We start from the raw sequence: 22,147 nt of genomic DNA, 5'->3' as shown, positions 1-22,147 counted from the left end.
CTCTTTGTAATGATAGAAGCAACTTTGTTAGTCTAAGGTGGTAAGATCTACATATAATCTTCGGCACTTTACATACCCGCCCTTGAACCCACGACTTTCCTGCTTGGTTGAGCATATGCCCCTCTCGCCTTTGCTTAATCTCGCCTAGTCTAATTGCGCCCTTTTTAGACAGTTAATCCGCTTTTTCTTTCCCATCTATTCCCATATGCCCTGGGACCCAATATAGATGTATGCTTCTCCCTGTCCCGATTCTCTCCAGAGACTTCTTACACTCTAACACGCATTTAGATGCTGTGATATGCGAGATTATTGCCTTAATTGCTTCTTGACTGTAAATATAAAAGTTAACACGGTTGCAGCTTAAATTATTCTCTTCCAGGGTTTCCACTGCTTTGGTTACGGCTAATATTTCCGCTTGGAAAACGCTACAGTAATCCGGCAACCTGTAGGATCTGATTATTTCCGGATCAGCACAGTATACCCTTCCACTACTTTGCAACCATCTGTGTATACATGTATCGCCTCGTCGTTGCACCAACCGTCCACCTCTCTTGTGGCCTTAAGATGCTTCGAGGCAGATAGGGAATCAGGTAGCCTGTTCGTCTTGTGATTGATGACGCTATACTATATGGCCGTATAGTCGGAGCTCAAGCTGCCCCGAGACACCGAGCCTGTTTGCAGATGTTAACGCTATGTTCTTTGCTACCAGGTCTACAGGGGAATGTGCAGAATGGCATACAGTGCAGCCGTTGGGTTTGTTCTCAGGGCTTTCGTAATGCTAAGCATTGATAGTCTGCATACCCCCTCTAATTTTTTAAGGTAGGTATTTTTTGTGTGGCTTTCCCCCAAACAAGAACTCCATAGTATAGAATAGGGCTTACAATCGCTGTAAAAACCCAAAGAGAAAGAGAGGGCGTGGGGCTTATACCTCAGCATTCTTTTACATGCATAAAGTGCCTTTGAAGCCTTCTTCACCCTCTCCTCCACGTTGAGCTTCTATGAGCTTCTTCAGTGTCTACGATGATTCTTAGATATTTTGTGCAAGGTTTCTCCTGTAGAGTCACTCCTCCTACCTTAGAACTGGTTCAATTTGGGACCTTGTACCTCTTTGTAACAAGACCATATCCTTCTTCTTCCCATTGTGATGCAATCTTCCTGCAATTTAAGATGCAGCCGATCCATCTAGTTAAGGCTGAAAGTACTTTAATGTAATTAAGAACATCCATAATCGCCCATTTATAAACATTATTGAAAGCCCCGGCAATGTCTAAGAAGACTCCTAGAGCATATTCCTTATATTCCAGGGTTTTCTCTATGCTTATTACTACCCTATGCAAAGCGGTGTTTACCGACTTGCCTTTGGTGTACGCATGTTGTGTTGCTGCTCTCCACGTTTTTCATCCACGTTGGACTTTATGTACACATCTATCAGCAACTCAAAGGTTTTGAGCAGAAATGATGTTAAGCTAATGGGTCTATAGTCTTTGGGATACACGTGACCGATCTTCCCCGCCTTTGGTAAGAAAGCTACACTAGCAGTTCTCCAAGAGTGCGGTACATGATTCAGTCTTATGCACCCATCGTATATTGTTTTAAGCCATTCCACGACCGCTCAACTTGGAACTTGTAGCATGGCCAGGAATATACCATCTGGGCCCGGCAATTTAAACTTAGAAAACGTCTTCACTGCCCATTCGATCTTGGTATTGGTCACCAAAGTTATCGAAGTGTGAGTGCTCTCTGCTGGCTGTTCTAAACCATATCCCGATGGGAAATGTGTATCGAAAAGCACCTCAAGGGATTCCTCACTATTACGTGACCATTCCCCGTTCTCTTTCTTTATTAGTCCCTGGACTATGTTTCTCCTTGCTAGGATTCTTTTCAACCGTGCTATTTTACTGGATCACACTATGTCCTTACAGAAACTTTTCCATGACATTCTCTTCGCCCTGGAAATTTCACGCTTGTAGATCCTCAGTAGATCCCTGTACTCGTCTCGACACGCTTCGCTTTCTCCGGTCTTTGCCAGCCTAAACATTTCTTTTGCCTGTCCTCTTAGAAGATCCAGCTCATTGCTCCAACATGGCGGCTTTGCTTTTCCTCTGAATCATCTTAGAGGACAAGCTTTGTTGTACGCAATCATAAGCGTCCTTGTTAGGAATTCATTGGACTCCTCCAGTTCCTCCACAGTGGCAACCTCTTTGGGTTGTCCCAGTTTTGTTTCTACTTGTTTCTGGAATTTAGTCCATTTCGTTGACCTAGGCTTTCTAAAGGTTCCTCCCTTCCTTACTCTATTAAGGGGCATGCTGAAGCTGATATACGCATGGTCGGAGAGGGATGGTCTATCAAGAACCACCCAATCAAACCTTGATATGTCACGTTCGGAGCTCAACATAATATCCAGAACATTGCTGGATGTTGGACCAATGTGTGTAGGGATATTTCCCCTGTTGGCTATCTGCAAATTGGTTGTCATATTTCATATTTCTTTATTTCAGTCTATGGCATTTAAAGCCCTTACAGACTAGATAACAATGTTGAATTAAAATTAGATAATTATTTAATAGTATAGTACATAAGTTGAGTATAGACACAATAAAACTTACATGCTATAACAATATTGACCAGCACATTTATCTGTTTGAAAAGATATCAGTAAGTATTGTTTTAAAAGTAAACTTAGAAAGAGCAAAATCAATAGCTGAAGAATCAGAGATGCGATTAAAGTCGGTCATAGCTCTAAGCAAAGGTGCGTTTGAGGCATAGAGGGTTCGGACACAATCCGTATAGAAAATCGGTATATTGCGAAGAAGCCTTATAGGGACATGGAATTGGAGACTCCTGAGGAGGCAAAGTGTATCAACTACACCATTAATGATGTCATAAACAAACGTGAGCGATAGGACAGTTCTTCTGCATTCCAGGGACTCTAATTTGATAAGTGAGCACCTGGATTTATAAGATGGAATCGGTTCAGAAAAGTTCATCGAGCGCAGCGCGAACCGAACAAACGCTTTCTGCACACGTTCAAGCCTAACAATATGGCATTCATGATACGGCCTCCAAATAAAACAGGCATATTCCAGCTTCGAACGAACTAGTGCAGTGAACAATAACTTGAGGGTGTAGGGATCCGTGAAGTCTGTGCAGGAACGCCTAATAAAAGCCAGAAGTGAATACGCCTTAGCAATAGTAGAATTTATATGAGTCGTGAAAGAAAATTTCGAATCGAAGACAACCCCCAAGTCCTTTATCTCGTTAAGAGTTGAGAGGTGGGTACCATCGAGAGAGTAGGAAATGGGAATGAGGCCACGTGATTTAGATAAGCTTACAAGAAAGCATTTGCTAACATTTAGTGGCAAGTTATTGGCACGACACCAAACAGCAACGTTATCTAAATCAGATTGCATTTTACTCACGTCGTCTGAGTTTGCGATGGTATTAAAAATCTTTAGGTCATCAGCGTATAATAGAAAATTAGAGTGCTGGAAGCAGATGGAAATATCGTTTATAAAAATTACAAAAAGTAATGGGCCAAGTATGCTACCTTGAGGCACCCCGGAGGTGGCTGTGAATGTGTTTGAAGAGTTATTGTCAATAACCACAACACAGCTACGCTGGTGGAGGTATGATCTAATCCATGATAAAAACATCGAGTGGAAGCCCACGCGAGTCAGAATAGAAATCAGGATAGAATGACTAACTTTATCAAATGCTTTTGAGAAGTCGGTGTACACAGTATCAACTTGACAACAGTCATTAAAAGAAGATACGCAAAAATCAGAGAAGATAGATAGGTTTGTTCAGTGGATCTACCGGTCATAAAACCATGCTGATTTTCAGTGAGTAGAGGTTTAACAGCAAAGTACATTTTTTGTTTCACAATGTACTCGAATAATTTTGAAACAGATGATAATTTTGCAATGGGCCTATAATTCGCGACATTGTTCTTGCTACCACACTTGAAAATAGGGGTGATGAAGGTTATCTTCCACGCATCAATAAATTCGCCGCACTCTAAAGATTTGTTGAAAATTAAAAGGAGGGGAAATGCCAGAGCCAAACAATTTTTCAAAAGATAAGACGAAAAGCCGTCAATATCAGTATGGGTAGATGATTTAATATTCTGGATTCCATCGACCATATCTTCAATTGATAGAGTCAGCGGACCAAAGTTAATGGGACTGTCAACCACAGTGGGCAACTCCTGCGGGTCTTCCGGTGGCGTCACGAAATTGGAGCAGAAGAAGGCTGCAAAAAGGTTGGCCGCTTCAGCTGTTGATGAAGCATGCTCAGAATTATAGATGACTGAGGCAGGGATACTTGAGCATCGTTTTTTGGAATTTACATAAGTCCAGAATGCCCTAGGGTTTTCCTTAATGACGAATTCAAAATTAAGAACATAGTTACCATGGAGCCTCTTGCCTAACGCTTTGAACGATTTGGAATAACGCAGGTATTTTTCTTTATACGCCATTAGTTTAGTGGCCTTGAACTTTTTGTAAAACCTATTCCTCTGATTCTTAAGCCTCTTTAGTTTTCTAGTATACCATGGTATTCTGTAACACCGCTTGACTTTCTGAGGTATATTGTTTATGCAGATTTGATTTACAACGTTTTTAAATAAGCTGAAGCATCGAGCAAGATCACATCCCCAAAACAGGGCTTCCCAATCAACGGAAGAAATTTCCTGATATATACAGTCATAATTTCCACGTCTAAATGAAAAAGTAGGATCCTCATTCAGAGTTCCAATACTTTCGAAGTTATAGAATTCTACTTCGAGGATAAGGGGAATGTGGTGCAAACCAGAGCACGACAACGGTTCCAGGCATTCGGTGACCGTACAGCTAAAATTATCATTAAGAAAGACAAGATCAAGAATTCTCGACAGTTGATTGGTGAAGCCGTTGATCTGAGAAAGACTAACACTTGAGAAACTGTCAATAAGGTAAATCTCAGAAGTGGTGTTTACATTGTTCGGAACTAATGAGTAGTTATTATCGACGTAAGACCATTCAATATTAGGTAAATTAAAGTCACCCAATATGCAAAAGTTACCACTATCACAGGAACGAACTAAATCAATAATATTATCCACATGAGACTTATAAAGTGAGTCTAGACTAGACGGTGGAATGTATGACACACAGATAAAAATTTCAGAGATGCCGCGAACTGAGACACACAGTTGGTCCAAAAGCGAGTCTTGATCCTTCAGCTCCACAAGCGACGAGTTGATGTGCCGGCGTATGGCAATTAAAACTCCATCGCCTCTAGAGAGTCCAGTTTTGGAAAAATCGCGATCCTTGCGATAGACAGTGTACAGATTACAGTCAAAAAACTCAGCATCAAGGAACTCAGGATTTAGCCAGGTTTCAATAAGAACGAACGCGTCACAGTCCACAAGCGAACTCATATTGTACATTACGTTAGACTTAGTTCGCATTCCGGAGACATTTTGAAGTAGACACTCAATTGCTTTTGGGTGCCATTTATGAAAATATTATCAACTCCCTGACCTTTTGAACAGGACGGTAGACAGCTATCAAGGTATGTGCTGCTCTCACAGCACAGGTCTCTTAGTTTTTTGACGTATTGACATGCGTTTTAGAGTATACATGAACCACAGAATGAGTCGGCCAAAAGGAAGTATCCAGTACCTTATCAAAATATTTATCAGGAACCGATATTTTGAAGGAAGATATATCTCTCGCATATTTAAAAGTAAACTTGAAGACATTGATGCCACTATTTTCAACTCCAAGCTTAGTGCAGATATAATTAGAAATGTCTTCTTCCGATAGTGATGCATGCAACCTTGATACAAAGATCACTTTACGAGGCGGAACGACTGTCACTTCTCTTCGAACATTCTGAAAAACAGCAGGCTGTGTTGAAATGGAGGCCAAATAATTAAGATCTTGGCCCAAAATGCCAGCAGCAGTTATGCCAATGATGTTTGCAGAGTCTATTCGTCGGGACGCAGCCGGAGAGACAGGGCAGCCGTCAGTAGAAACAGCATCAGGCCCTGCAGACGGAGCAGCAGAAATAGATTCAACCGTATTAGTAGCATGGTTAATTGACAGCGCACTACTGATCGCGGCAGTATTAGTATTGTCTGTATTTGTAGCAGCATTAATTTTAGGATCAGTGTTAACAGGTTTATTAGCAGGAGTGGTAGCCAGATGTGCAGTAGGGAGAGTGTGTGAGGTACTGGGCAAAGGCGAGAATGCCAAGAAATCGGCATCTGCAGAGCGACAACTATCACAATTAATATTATGATTGCTTTTAGCACTAAAAGTACGAGAGCTAACTACATCTGTCTTTGGGGCATTTATTTCTGCGGCTAATAAAGCCGCATTAATATTATTTTCGTGTTGTTTTGCTCTTTTTTGGTGTTTTCTGCTATTTTTTGCACCATTATTGTCTGTCACATTACTTTTATTGGTTTCGTTGTTGTAATGCAACGGCACTATGTTCATATTAGCTTTCAGAGTATCAATTTGCGTGGCCAAATCTTTGAATTTAATTTCAAAGGCAGTCATCAGTGCTTCTAACCCACTTTTTTGTGTAGCAATCACAGAATCAAATAGTTTACAGAGTTTTTCAGGCCCATTAGCACAGTCTGGGCACAGGTACCGAATATTATGGTTAGATTTCATCAGTTTCACGTCATATTCGGCGATAGGCCCTGCACAGCAGGCGTGATGGAAGAGCTGTTTGCAATAGCCACTACATGGGACAATCATAGAATCAGATCTACCGAAACCTTTATTGCACTTTCCATAGGAATCATCCATTGTTTATGGCAAGCAAAACGATAAATTAAACGCAAAAACAATAAAAGAATAAGAGCATTAAAAAAAAAAACACGTCTTCACTCTTTGACAGCTGTCACTTTTGCAGGATGTGCACGCATAGTGGTGCGCATTTGCATCCACGCCTATGACCAACCGCCCTTTGCGCCCTTCGCCCTGTTTAACCTCTTGCACTCCATCGTTGGAACCTCCGCAGCATAGGCCATGTAGCAGGATGCCAGGATAAATGTGTAATTAGGCAGCATATATGAATGCAGATGTTTCCTTACCATTACTACAGCTCGCACCCGTTCTTCCGTTTGGGCGTAGTAAAAGCCAAATCTGCGCTAGCTAAGTCCAGAAACCTTTCCTTCCGATGAAAGCCACGGCTCCTGGATCAGCGCCACGTCAAACGAACCCTCCTCAAGGGTTAGGAGGAGTTCGCTCGACGCCACTTTGCTGTGTTGGGGATTTATCTGTAGGATTCGCAGCACCATTGGGCTGTTTGTCCCCCTCCATCACCTTCTTGTGACGACGTCGCCCTCTCCTTGCCTTTTTAGTTTAGAGTATTCGAGGCCCCTTTCAGCGTCTTGTAACTGTTGCGCCGGGTGTTCCTCTGTGCGATTTGCAGCACAATTTGGCTGTTGGTCCTCTTCTAACACCTTCGTGGTGACGTCGGTTACCTCCACCTGTCTTTTTTAAACGGTTTTATTTAGCTTGACTTGACAGGCTGGTTGGTTGGCTGGCTGGCTGGCTGGCTGGCACGAATTGTGTAATTGAAATTTAAGTAACTTCCCGATAAGCTACAAGCTTGGAACTTGGAACATAGTTCAGAAAACGATGACAATGCAATAATAAGAAAAAAATCGCCGCTAGGTGGCGCAAGGATCGAGATATTCACAAAAATCGTATTTGTGGTCCGATTTGGCTCATATTTGGAACAAATATTGCATACAGTCCGGTAGAAGTGACATCAAAATATTTTGGAGTTGGAGGAGGGACAAGCATACGTGGCGCAGAGTGGAGTAAAGTCTTTGGAAGGATTATGTATTGAGGACTTAGCTTGTAACAAATTGTCAGGAATGAGTTCTTGTAATAATGAGTCACTAAATGAACTAAAAAGAATGAGAAATAATAGGCAATTAAATAAAGGCTAAAAACTTGAAAATAAAATAATTAAACAAAATTTTTGAGTTAAACGGTTTTATTGAAAACAATACTTACATGAAGTAATAATAATACTAAAAGCTAGTAAATAATTAGGTAGGTCCTAGGTACTAGTCATCACACTCCTCATCAATCTAGGGCGTTGCTCAGACAATTAAATAAAAGCGTTGGACGCGTAAAATTTCTATTGATCATATATAAGAATAACTGAACCTTAATCAGGTTATGCTATGCCTCACATTTTTAGAAATTTCACGCGCCCAACGCTTTTATTTAATTTTCTGAGCAACGCCCTAGATTGATGAGGAGTGTGATGACTAGTACTTAGGACCTACCTAATTATTTACTAGCTTTTAGTAAATAACGTTTTAGGATTTTTATCCTCGTTAAAATTATTGAAAAAAAAATTTTTTTTGATAAAAATGGATTTAAATTATAACTTTTAAAGGCCAAAAATACAAAAGAAACATTTTAAAGATATTCAAGGTCAAATATCTAAAATGTAAAATTTAAAAACGCAATTGTGAGAAAGTGTCGCGAGTCAACCTAAAATTAGCACTCTTCTTAAATAAAGCTGAATGTGCTATAAAATGTCGGTTAAATCTGAATGCATTTACTCTATTACGTGTTCCAAATATGAGCCAAATCGGACCACAAATACGATTTTTTTTAATATCTCGATCTTTGCGCCACCTAGCGGCGTTTTTTTCTTGGGTCGCTTTCTATTCATGTATGTATTATGTGTTCCAAATATGAACCAAATTGGACCACAAATACGATTTTTTGAAATATTTCGATCCATGCGTCACTTATCGGAGTTTTTTTCTTATTATTGCACTGTCCTCGGTTTCTGAACTATATTCCAAGTTTCAAGCTTGTAGCTTATCGCGAAGTTATTTAAATTTCAATTACAAAATTCGTGCCGGCCCGCCAGCCTGTCAAGTCAAGCTAAATAAAACCGTATAAAAATAATGAAATTGGGTTTTGCTGAATTTTGTTTAGCAAATTACAATCGAAATACTTTTTTTATCTCATCCAAGTCCATCTTAATGTTGGCTGCCAATTCCTCTAATGTACTTGCAGAGTACGTAAACGTACCGTCATCAGCATAGAACTGGGCGTACCTTTAAGACTTAGTTTTAGTACGTTATTTCTGTAGATTATGAATAATGTAGCCGCTAGTTTTGATCCTTGCGGAACACCCGTTTTAGTTTCCATAGTAGAGCTCCTAATATTATTTATTTGAACGAACTGTTTTCTTTTTGTTAAAAATTTTTAAAATATTTTAGTTGTTTGTCTTTCAACCCTAAATCAGCCAACTTCCGAACCATTATTTCTAAATTGATTAAATCGAAGGCCTTCGATAAATCTGCTGCTAGTAGAGACACATCATTCTTTTTATCGAGGTTTTCATATACGAATTCTGTGCACGATAGGCATGCTGCTATTGTATTTGAGCTTTGCACAAAGCCGAACTGGTTTTTATCAATTATCTCATTTTGAGTCAGAAATTGTTTGAGACGGTTAAGTAGTATGCTTTCAAATATTTTATCGATGGTGCTAAGCTACATAACCTAAACTTAAGCTGACAAACTGTAAACAATGACATAAGAGCTCAATCAAGTTCATTTTCTTTTTGTTCGTATTATATATTTACAATGGAAATACTTACCACTCTCAAAACCAATGATATTTATAAACAACTTTGAAGAAGAAACCGAAAATCAAGGGTTATTTTCAAATATTTCAAAAAAATAACTATTAATAAAAATAGACATAACAGTTAAAATTCAAAGAAAGAACTCTTAACTAAAAATTAATTAATTCAATTTATTTAATTATAGCACAGGTCAGCAACAGAGTGACGTGCTTACTACGCTGTTAGAATCTAAGTAGATATCCAAAACCACCATGACAACGTCTCAAATGTTTGTATCAATTATAATCGCACTCGTGACGTATTCGATGCCTATTGGATTTGGACAAATTGACGCCCAGTATAATCAACTAATACGAATATCGACTTTACCTTCCGCTGCTACGATTGCGAACTTGTCGGTTGGTACTAAACAAATTTTGCGAAAAACGTTCAAACAAGTTCAGCGCACAAACGACAAAGCTTGTGAAAGCTCCACGTATTGTACGAGTAAAAGTAATCATCATATAAAAAGCTGGAATAGCTTTGCAATACGACAGATTCAGCGAGCAGCAATAGCAAAATGTGAGTATAAACATACAATAGGTATATCCTAAAAAAATATTTTGTGTAGGCATTTTACGCACACCAGACTTAAAACTTTCATTCGCTTAGTTCTTAATTTTTGTTTTTTTTTGTTAACTGGTATCTTCAATTTTAAAGTTTTTTCTCGAAATTTGTGAGGACCAAATATAAACCATTCATTTGGCCCACACAAACTTACCGCCCCACAACACAAGATCAGTAACACAGACAACGCAACACAAATAAAACTCTACATAAGAACACGTTCAGCAACATGGCCAACACAACACGAAACACAAACAAGTCTCTGAAACATCTCTAGCGCAACAAGTTGCCGCAACACTCCACGCAACGCCGTAACCAAGGCATATTGGTTTTGACCATTGCAGGCCAGTGCGGTTCATAGGAGAACGTCGTGGACTGAGAATTGTGGGTAAGCTGGTTTGGTCCACGCTCGCTCTCTCGTAAGCAAACGTCCTCCACAGTATCGTGATCCCGCGCTCACCCAAACGTCAACCGCGGCAGAAGTACGTCGGCGTCCGCAGTAGAAGTGAATCGAAGTGAAACTTCACAACTTGACTGTATAGAGGCTAATAACGGATCTCACCTAACGGGGCGCGAAGTTGTGATTGTTACCCGAGTAGCAATTGAAGGGCATCTGAAAGGCGTATCGGTTTTGACCATCGCAAGACACTTCCCTTCATAGGAGAAAGCCGTAGGCTGAGAATTGTGGGTAAGCTGGTTTTGACCGCTCTACAACGCCTTAGACCACGCTCGCTCCCTGCTAAGCGAAGGCCCACAGCGTCACGAGTCCGCGTACCTCCGCCGTAAGCCTCGGCAGAATCACGTAAATATACGACGTTGGCCGCAGCAGAATTACGTAAACATACGACGCTGGCCGCAGCCGAGGTACGCAAGCATACGACGTGGGTCGCAGCAGAATCACGCACACATACGACGTTGGCCGCAGCAGAATTACACGAGCATATGAAGTTGGCCACAGCAGAGTCACGCAAACATACGACGTTGGCTGCAGCAGAGCTACGCAAAGATACGATATTGGCCACAGCAGAGTCACCCAAGCATACGAGGTTGGCCGCAACATAATCACGCAAACATATGACATTGGGCGCAGCAGAGTTAGCGCTGTCGCCAGCCACACTAGAGTTACACTTACGCAGACGCACCGACATAAGCCGCAGCAGAGACAGCGCAGTCGCTAACCGTAGTAGAAAGACGTGACGTAAGGCGTCACTGAGATACACTTACACATACCTAGGCGGCGAGCACTAACGCGCCCCAAAGGAACGCTCCTAACGGGACACGAGGGACCGTTCGCCCACCACTAATCATATAGTAAGCATCAAATGAAGTGACTTATACATACACACCTTTTTATACATTTTATATTATAGTTTAAGGAGTTAAGCAATAAAGTGAATTTTTATATGAAAACGATTTGCAAGGTGTCCCGAAATACAAATTTATTGTAAACGAACCTTGGACACGGCGAGTATACTCCAACAATTAGTGAAGAAGCACCGGGCAAGGAAAAGCTTCGTTACAATTGGCGCCCGAGCTGGGACCCTGCAAATCGTACAACGTCAGAAGGAACATTCCTGACTAGAAACCTAACCGGAAAATGGCCGACCAGATTAACATCACGTGGTTAGACAACATTTCAAAGGAGCAGCTGATATCCATCACACAGGAATTGGGCATTGAGCGGACAGGCACCACCCGAGAAATCCGAAAGCGCCGAGTAGCACTGGCTTCGAAAGCAAATGTTGACTCCGAATAATACGCAAAATTTTTATCCCTAGAAGCTGCTTATAAGAAAACTACATACAGGAGTGAGGTAACTGCGGCCAAGGCAGCGATTCCGTTGAACGGAGGCGGAACCATGAACATCGCCGGTAGACAATCGGAGAAAACCCAGTTCGCGTTTCCTCCCAGGAATACAGCACCCCACTACATTATTTATCATCAGGAATAGCGGTACCATCCAACGATATATCTCAGGCACCTCGCAGGAACACAGCACCCCCACAACAGTACTTTTCATCAGGAATAGCGGTGCCATCAAACGGTACATCTCAGGCATCGACCGCTATATTCTAGCCGAAGTTTACACGCTAAACGTAGATTTGCTCCCGAAAACGATGCCTGAATTGCTAGGTGGCAATGCCCTTCAATGGTATCGCAATAACTACGTACACTGGAGCAATTGGACGACCTTCAAGCGCGACTTTCTAAGCTTCTTTCTACCAGCCAGGTACTTCGAGCGTCTCGAGGATGATATACGGCAGCGAAAGCAGCATGCTCGCAAAAAATATAAAGACTATGTACTAGCGATACAGAGCTTGATGAGACATGCCGGGTACAGCAACGAGCAGCGCCTGGAAAGAATATTGCGCACCACAATGCGTGGGGAGGAGCAGATACGAACGAGAGAGGCGAATCTCTATTTTGTTACATCCTGCAAACCAATTTGCAGATAGCTAACAGGGGAAATGTCCCTACATACATTGGTCCAACATCCAGAATTGTTCTGGACGTTACACTGAGCTCCGAGCGTGATATATCAAAGTATGATTGGATGTTTATTGATATACCATCGTTCTCCTACCATGCGTATATCAGCTTCAGCATTCCCCTAAAGAGGGTAGAGAAGGGAGGAACCTTTAGAAACCCTAGGTCAACGAGCTGGACTAAATTCCAGAAACATGTAGAAACAAAACTGGAGCAACCCAAAGAGGTTGCCAATGTGAAGGAACTGGAGGAGTCGAATGAATTCCTAACAAGGACGCTTATGACTGCGTATAACAAAGCTTGCCCTCTAAGAATATTCAGAGGAAAAGCAAAGCCGCCATGGTGGAGAAATGAGCTGAGTCTTCTAAGAAAACAGGTAAAAGAAATGTTTAAGCTCGCAAAGACCGCGGAAAGCGAAGAGTGTCGGAACGAGTACAGGGATCTACTGAGGATCTACAAGCGTGAAATTACCAGGGCGAAGAGAAACTCATGGAAAAGTTTCTGTACGGACATAGAGTGCTCCAGCGAAACAGCACGGTTGAAAAAAGTCCTAGCAAGGGGAAACATAGTCCAGGGGCTAATAAAAAAGAGAACGGGGGATGGTCATGTAATGGTGAGGAATCCCTTGAGGTGCTTCTCGACACACATTTCCCATCGGGAGACGGTTTAGGAGAGCCAGCAGACATCACTCACACTTCGATCAGGGAGCTAGTAGCTGCGGGCTTGGTGACCGATACCAAGATAGACTGGGCAGTGAAAACGTTTTCTAAGTTTAAATCGCCGGACCCAGATGGTATATTCCCGGCCATGCTACAAGTTTCAAATATGGCGGTCGTGGAATGGTTTAAAGTAATATTCGATGGGTGCATAAGGCTGAATCATGTACCGCACTCTTGGATAACTGCTCGTGTAGCTTTCTTACCAAAGGCGGGTAAGATTGGTCAGGTGTATCCCATAGACTATAGACCCATTAGCTTACCATCATTTCTACTCAAAACCTTTGAGATGCTGATAGATGTGTACATAAAGTCCAACGTGGATGAAAGGCTGCTCTCCACAACACAGTATGCGTACATCAAAGGCAAGTCGGTAGACACCGCATTGCATAGTGTGGTAATAATCATAGAGAAATCCCTGGAATATAAGGAGTATGCTCTAGGAGTCTTCTTGGACATTACCGGGGCTTTCAATAATGTTTCAAAATGGGCGATTATGGATGGTCTTAATTACATTAAAGTACATCCTGCCTTAATCAGATGGATCGGCTGCATGTTAAATTGCAGAAAGATTACATCACATTGGGGATTGTACGAGGCCACGAAATCAGGGGACAGGGGCACGTCGCAGGGAGGGGTGCTATCACCTCTGCTGTGGACGCTGGTCATCAACCAACTGCTCAGGCGATTCGATGAGGGACCCGTAAAACTCACGGCTTACGCAGATGACGTTGCAATTGTTATAAGTGGAAAGTGCCTTCCAACGATTAGTTCTTTGATGGATCGGGCGCTTCGGGATATTCATACCTGGGCATCTAATGTCGGGTTGAAAGTCAATGGGGAGAAGACGGACATGGTCTTATTTACAAAGAGGTACAAGGTCCCAAATTGGACCAGGCCTAAGTTAGGAGGGGTGACCTTACAGGAGAAACCTTGCACAAAATATCTAGGAATCATCCTAGACAGTAAGCTGTCATGGAAGCTCAACGTGGAAGAGAGGGTCAAGAAGGCATCAACAGCACTCTATGCATGTAAAAGAATTCTGGGGTGTACGTGGGGCTTATCGTCCTCTCTCTCTCATTGGGTTTTTACAGCGATTGTAAGCCCTATTCTATACTATGGAGTTCTTGTTTGGTGGAAAGCCACACAAAAAACAACATAGCTCAAAAAATTAGAGGGGGTATGCAGACTGTCGATGCTTAGCATTACGGGAGCACTGAAAACAACCCCGACGACTACACTGTATGCCATTCTGCACATTCCACCTGTAGACCTGGTAGCAAAGAACATAGCATTAACAACCGCAACCAGCCTCGGCGCCTCGGGGCAGCTTGAGCGCCCACCATATGGCCATAGTAGTATAGCGTCATAAATCACAAGACGAACAGACTACCTTATTCCCTATCTGCGCTTCGAGGGAGATCTTAAGGCCACAATAGAGGTGGATGGTTAGCGCAAGGGTGCGCAAATGGCGAACGAGGCGATACATGTGCACACAGATGGTTCCAAAGTAGTGGAAGGAGTAGGGTCTGCGGTATACTGTGCTGATCTGGAAATAAGCAAATCCTACAGGCTGCCGGATTACTGTAGCGTTTTCCAAGCGGAAATATTAGCCGTTAACAAAGCAGTAGAAACCCTGGAAGAGAGTAGCTTAAGCTGCAACCGTGTTAATTTTTATATTGACAGTCAAGCAGCAATTAAGGCAATAATCTCGCATAGCACAGCATCTAAATGCGTGTTAGAGTGTAAGCAGTCTCTGGAGAGAATCGGGACAGGGAGAAGCATACATCTATATTGGGTCCCAGGGCATATGAGAATAGATGGGAATGAAAAAGCGGACGAACCAGCTAAAAAGGGCGCATCCCTTAAAGCTTGCTCCGTAGACGTCCCAATTATCCTTGGCGAGATTAAGCGAAGGCGAGAGGTGCACATGATCGACCAAGCGGGAAAGGCGTGGGTTCAAGCGCGGGGCTGTAAAGTGTTGAAGATTATGTGCAGGTCTTACAACCTTACACTAACAAAGTTACTTCTATCATTAAAAAGTGAGGACTGTAAACTCATGACGGGTATTCTGACTGGAACTGCATTCTGGCGTCACATGCCTTTAAATTAGGCTTGGTCAGTGATAGCAGATGTAGGAAGTGCGGGTTGGAGGAGGAAACGATCGAGCGTGTTCTGTGCTCGTGCCCTTCACTTGCCAGGCTAAGACTCCAGCTATTAGGAGTGATACAGCTGTCAAATCTAGAAGCAGCAAGTGGCTTAAGCCCGAGGAAGCTTCTAGTATTTGCCAAGAGGACGGAGTTATTTTGATCATAGGTCCTGGTTTTTTAGTTTGGTCGTTAAAACAAACTTCTGGTCACACTACGGACTCAATCAGTCTATGTGAGGTCCTTATGGACCGGCCAGTTCAACCTAACCTAACCTTCCGCAATAGCCACCCCGATTATTTAAGCTATGTTCGCAGAAGGGATTTCAACACCCTAGGAGAACTGTTCTGCCTCGCCGAGGAATACGAGTGTATCCACGAAGGTTACCGAAGGACATCAGATGGATCACGTTGCGGAGTAGCGAGGCACGTTGTTGGTGAAAAATCTACGGGTTCATCACAGCGTTCGGGAAGATCATCCCACCAGCTGCCACCGAGCGTACCGCGCCACACACCATCAGAAACTCGGGTTTGCGATCCGAACAGCGTATGTAGAAAGTGTGGCCAAGAAGGACACTATGCACTATGTCGTAACCCACGCAAAATTTTTTGTTGGGAGTGCGGTCGGAACGATATACGCACAATTGAATGCTACCGTCGACGTCAGGGAAACGACGGAGGGCTTAACCAAGGACAAGGCGCGGTGAGCCCACTGAACCCAGCGCCGAATCGCAGTAGTCATGTACCAGGAACACGATCGCCTTTACGCCCCAGCTCACATTGGGGCAGTATCATCGGAGGCATTTATCGACACAGGGGCCTCAAGGAGTTTCGTTTCAGCCACCCTCGCGAATCACGTGGTGAGTTCTGGAGCGGAAAGAGGGTAACAGTGGCCATCGAAATAACAATTGCCAATGGAATTTGCGCTACGATCTTCGACGCCGTAAGGACAGAGGTACGCCTCGGGGACTCGTCACATCACACAGTCCTACATGTGATGCTCGGAGAAATTTACGACATTATACTTGGCCTAGACACGCTAGGGAGCATAGAAGCAGCCATATCATGTGAAGGAGGCCACCTCGTGCTAACCAGACCCCTTGTTCAGCATACACCGCCCCCTGGAGCCACGTCAGAGACCATTCATAGTATATCACCACCGAGTACGAGTAGCGATTGGTACGACATCATTGGAGGCACGTCAGGGACCATTCAGAGTATAACACCACCTAGTACGAGTAACGACAAGTGCGACATCATTAATCGACTTACATAGACGACGGAGCCACAATGCAAGTGGTGGCACGAGCGTGTTGGCGAAGTACGCACCAACCCGGAGAAATACGAAGACTATAAAATACAGGATGGACAGTTATACCGCCATATTCTCTGCCGGTCACACGACGGAGAGGCGGTAGGTACTGTGGAAACTGATTGTGCCCACACCACTCAGACAGGGAGTATTACAGGAAAATCATGACATACTAAGCGCGGGACACATGGGTATCCGCCGGACAGTAACACAAATCGCCAACCGATATTATTGGCCCGGCATGTTCCGTGACATCGGCCGGTATGTACGTCAATGCGAATCCTGCCAGTAACACGAATCGCCAACCGATATTATTGGACCGGCATGTTCCGTCACATCAGCCGGTATGTACGTCAATGCGAATCCTGCCAGAAATACAAGGAAACACAACAAAAGCCAGCCGGAAAGATGGTAGGCGTCGACTTCGTTGGACCCCTACTGCGGTCTACACACGGAAATACGATGTTACTGGTATTTTTCGACCGATTCAGCAAGTGGGTGGAATTGATCCCCATGAGGCGTGCTACCGCAGACGGCCTTCGCCAGGATTTCAGGGAACGGAGCCTCGCAAATTTTCGCATCCCCAAAGTGCTCATATCCGACAACGGCGCACAGTTTTGTAGTACGCTCTGGCAGCGCTACCTCAAGGAAGTCGGGGTACGACAACAACACACCGCACCCTATACCCCCAAGAAAACCCAACGGAACGGGAAAACAGGACCATTAGGCGGATCATAGCGCAGCTCACCAACTCAAAACACAATCAATGGGACGACCTCCTTCCGGATATTGAGGTAGCGATAAATACTAGTGTCAACGCCTTTACAGGCTGCAGCCCAGCTTTCCTCGTGCAAGGACGGGAGCCACGACTGCCAGGAGCCCTATTCGATGAAGTCAACGTTGGGACAGGTGCAGCTTTTACCACGGCCGAGGAGAAGTCAAACAGAATGCAAGAAGCCTTTAGAATGGTGAGGCAGAATATGGCGCGAGCTGCAGTAGATCAAGAACGTCATTATAAACTACGGGAGAAAAAATGGACCCCGGTAGTCGGCGAATTAGTCCTTGTCAAGGAGCATCACTTGTCCAAGGCAACGGAAGGATTTGCAGCGAAATTGGCCCAAAAGTATGATGGCCTTTACCAAATCCTCTGGTACGTCTCCCCAGTAATTGTCAAATTAAGGAAAATCGACGGCGGAAAAAGAAGACGGCAAGAATCGCAGAGCTGAAGGAATGCCACTCATCTGAAACAGGCGAAACCACGAAACCAGGAAATAATACAAATAATCAAAATAAACCTGAGAAAAAAACCATACAGGGATCAGAGGACACCGGAGTGGTACCAGTCATTCGATCGCAAACCACCGAGTAACACGTCTTTTGCTAAGAATATCTAAACAAAATACAAACCAAATCTAAACCGGTGTTTTCATGACCAACATTTCAACAACAAGTTAACCAAAGTACATTAAGTGTTTATCGCCATGGCCGAAGGGAAATGCAACCCCAGGGTAAAATTCCGAACCAACAAATACAAAATCACGATGACCATAAGGAAGGTAACGACCAAGTAGCAGACACGGAGGGGGGAGTGTGAGGACCAAATATAAAATATTAATTTGGCCCACACAAAACCACAGCCCCACAACAAAGGATCAGTAACACAGACAACGCAACACAAACAAAACTCTACATAAGAACACGATCAGCAACATAGCCAACACAACACGAAACACAAATAAGTCTCTGAAACATCACTAGCGCAACAAGTTGCCGCAACACTCCACAGCAACACCGTAACCATGGTAACGCAACGAACTAAGTACCAACATCAAGAGCATTGGCTATGAATTGGGTAACACAAGGCAGCAGGAAGTCAGCACGCGGTTGTGGTTGCGACCGGATCTACTATTGGAGCGTTCTGGAAGGCATATCGGTTTTGACCATTGCAAGCCAGTGCGGTTCATAGGAGAACGTCGTGGATTGAGAATTGTGGGTAAGCTGGTTTTGACCGCCCTGCTACACTTTGGACCACGCTCGCTCTCTCCTAAGCAAACGTCCTCCACAGTATCGTGATCCCGCGCTCATCCAAACATCAACCGCGGCAGAAGTACGGCGGAATCCGCAGTAGAAGTGAATCGAAGTGAAACGCCACAACTTGACCGTAGCGAGTCTAACGGATCTCACCTAACGGGATGCGAAGTTGTGATTGCTACCCGAGCAGCAATTGAAAGGCATCTGATAGGCGTATCGGTTTTGACCATCGCAAGACAGTTCCCTTCATAGGAGAAAGCCGTGTGCTGAGGATTGTGGGTAAGATGATTTTGACCGCTCTACAATACCTTAGACCACGCTCGCTCCCTGCTAAGCGAAGGTCCACAGCGTCACGAGCCGCGCACCACCGCCGTAAGCCTCTGCAGAATTACGCAAATATACGACGTTGCCCGCAGCAGAATTAAGCAAACATACGACGCTGGTCGCAGCAGAATCACGCAAACGTACGACGTTGGCCGCAGCAGAATTACACGAGCACACGACGTTGGCCACAGCAGTGTCACGCAAACATACGACGTTGGCCGCAGCAGAGCTACGCAAACATAGGACGTTGGCCACAGCAGAGTAACGCAAGCATACGACGTTGGCCGCAACAGAATCACGCAAACATGCGACGTTGGCCGCAGCAGAATTAGCACTGTCGCCAGCCACACCAGAGTTACACTTATGCAGACGCACCGACATAAGCCGCAGCAGAGACAGCGCAGTCGCTAACCGTAGTAGAAGCACGCCGACGCAAGGCGTCACTGAGATACACTTACACATACCTAGGCGGCGACCAGTAAGGCGCCCTAACGGAAGGCTCCTAACGGGACACGAGGGACCGTTAGCCCACCACTAATCATATAGCAAGCATCAAATGAAGTGACTTATACAACACATACACATCTTTTTATGCATTTTATATTATAGTTTAAGGAGTTAAGCAATAAAGTGAAGTTTTATATGAAAACGATTTGCAAGGTACCCCGAAATACAAATTTATTGTAAACGGACCTTGAACACGGCGAGTATACCCCAGCAATTACTGAAGAAGCACCGGGGCAAGGAAAAGCTTCATTACGATGTTAAAAATTCAATCAAACCCAATATTTAATTCCGCTCCACTTTATGGTGCGCAATTAGGAACATGATAAGGGGAAGGCTATTAATGTAATACAAGTGAATTAGCTCTGCAAAATTTTTATTCGATTCTAATCGATAGTCAAGACCAGAACTGCGCAACCCCTATACACTTGTAGCACTTTTGTTTTTGTTTTGCTCTGAATCATAGGCACAGATTCAAATTCACACTTTGAATATAAAAAAAAAAATTTCAGAGTACTCCCATATGCCCTCACATATAATTTCGATTCATATGAAAATGCTTGAATTTCTTATGAAAGTTCCAAGAAAAAGCACTCCCGTATGAAGCTCAGGCACTTGTGTATGGTACAAAAATTTACACTAACAATTTTTAGTTGCAAAAACATTATAGCACTGAAAAAAATTGTTTACCAAAATTGATTCATAAATAAAATTAAAATAGATAATTGACCGCGGAGCTGAAATATATGGGGCATATGACCAAAGAATGTAAGCAAAACTGTACCAAAACAAGAGGAGCCTATTCTAGGTTAGGTTAGGTTAGGTTAAGAGGGCGTGCGTGAGTGTTACCCACACTTCCACTCGGAGACATTTTTGTACCGTAAAGTAACCATGCCTATCATTTACTTGTTAAACATTTTATTAACTTCAAATGGTATTTCAGCACCTCAGTAATCTCTGTTACTAATATATGTATGTAAATTTGAACACAGATTTAAAACAAACTACGCGGAGCCCTGTAATTAAGCTTTTCAAAAGTTTTCAAATTCAATTTCCAATACAACATTCGCGGAAATCTCTACATTTACTTTAAGTATGATTATTGAAACCCAAATTCCCACGATATATGTATATAGAATATGTTCCCACAAAACTTGAGGCTAGAGATCAATGTAATTTTTCGCTACTTTCATAATTAAATTTATTGGCTCTTGTATGTTGATGATATAACTATTTACGTAATATTTTAAGCAAATATTTTGTAACTTGAAACCAACTGTTCAACTTTTTCCGACCTCAAACAATTAAAATTGTTTAAATATATATTTTTTTTAAATACAAAAAGGTTTCAGTGCATATACAATTTTGTACATGTATTGTGATTCGCACTTCCATATACAAAATTTTGAGCAGCACTGGTCAAGACAATATGTTATAATAAGTTTCTTAATTTTCTACATGGGAGGCATGCAATTAGTTTTTCGCGATTTTCTTCAAGTTGGTAAGTTTTATTGACAACATTTTTCTGGGACATTCCTGTTCAAAAAGTTGCTTATAAAACTTTCAGATTAGCTACAGATAAATATACGTAACGTAAACATTTTGAATGCGATAAAACTTTCCGTTTTAAGGAGAATTGCGAAAAAGGAAATATTTTCACCTTTGACGTGGACTACATTTTTTTACATCTGCCCCAATGATGGGGCATTTTTAAATGTTGTTTAAAATATATTTTGAACAATTTTCCTCACTTTAGGCTTAATTGGAATTTCTGTTACTTTACAAACTTTTTTGATCTAATTCGAAAGGACTATCAATATAAAATTGCTGATAAGAATCTTATATGATTGATGCCCAAATTCTGAAAATGTTGACAGAATTCAACAATTTATTAAAAGCGTTACTTCATAAAAATTATCAAGCGAAAATACAAATATATTTGTTAAGTAATAATTATTAGTGAACATTTACTTATTACGTTGCTTGATAATTATAATGACAATAGAAATAATGATTTGAATTTTTCTTTTGTTTATAATAGTATTATTGGATTATGAAGTTCTTTTGCAAAATCTATAGGAGCGCTAGATAAAACTTGTATCCTATATTAACAACGCTTATTCTGAGGTAATTGGTGTGATTTGCGTGATCGTTTTTTATTTTGCAAAAAACGAATGTAAACTTTTAACCAAATCTTTATCTTCAACCTTGAAAAGATTGGCGGGTAGAGATTTTTTAACATTTTTACCCTCCATCTTATGGAAACGAGGAACCGGATCTTCATTTCCGTTGTTGTTAAACAATGAGAAAAGTGTTGCCCGCAAAAAGAGCACTTTGCTCATCGGTCTGAAACCTTCCCTCATTTTCCGGATTTATTGATTGCACTTTCATTTA

General features: G+C 42.5%; 1 protein-coding gene across 5 annotated transcripts in view; it reads left to right on the top strand.

Annotated features, from left to right (window-relative positions):
* The window catches only part of SiaT (Sialyltransferase), a 92,279-nt gene that overhangs the window by 25,916 nt on the left and 44,216 nt on the right, over positions 1 to 22,147 (top strand). For 4 of the 5 annotated variants that reach the window (XM_067773254.1, XM_067773253.1, XM_067773250.1 and 1 more), the window contains exon 2: positions 9,812 to 10,188. In XM_067773254.1, the coding sequence (XP_067629355.1) occupies positions 9,879 to 10,188 (310 nt within the window). In that variant the 5' untranslated portion in view covers positions 9,812 to 9,878. The remainder of the gene's footprint in view (positions 1 to 9,811; positions 10,189 to 22,147) is intronic. The other variant, XM_067773251.1, reaches the window with a different exon arrangement.

Source organism: Eurosta solidaginis, chromosome 3 (genome assembly GCF_040869045.1).
Source record: "Eurosta solidaginis isolate ZX-2024a chromosome 3, ASM4086904v1, whole genome shotgun sequence".
In the NCBI taxonomy this organism is placed as follows: Eukaryota; Metazoa; Arthropoda; class Insecta; order Diptera; family Tephritidae; genus Eurosta; species Eurosta solidaginis.
Note: the sequence above shows the minus strand (reverse complement) of the source record. Positions and strands in the feature narration are given on the sequence as shown.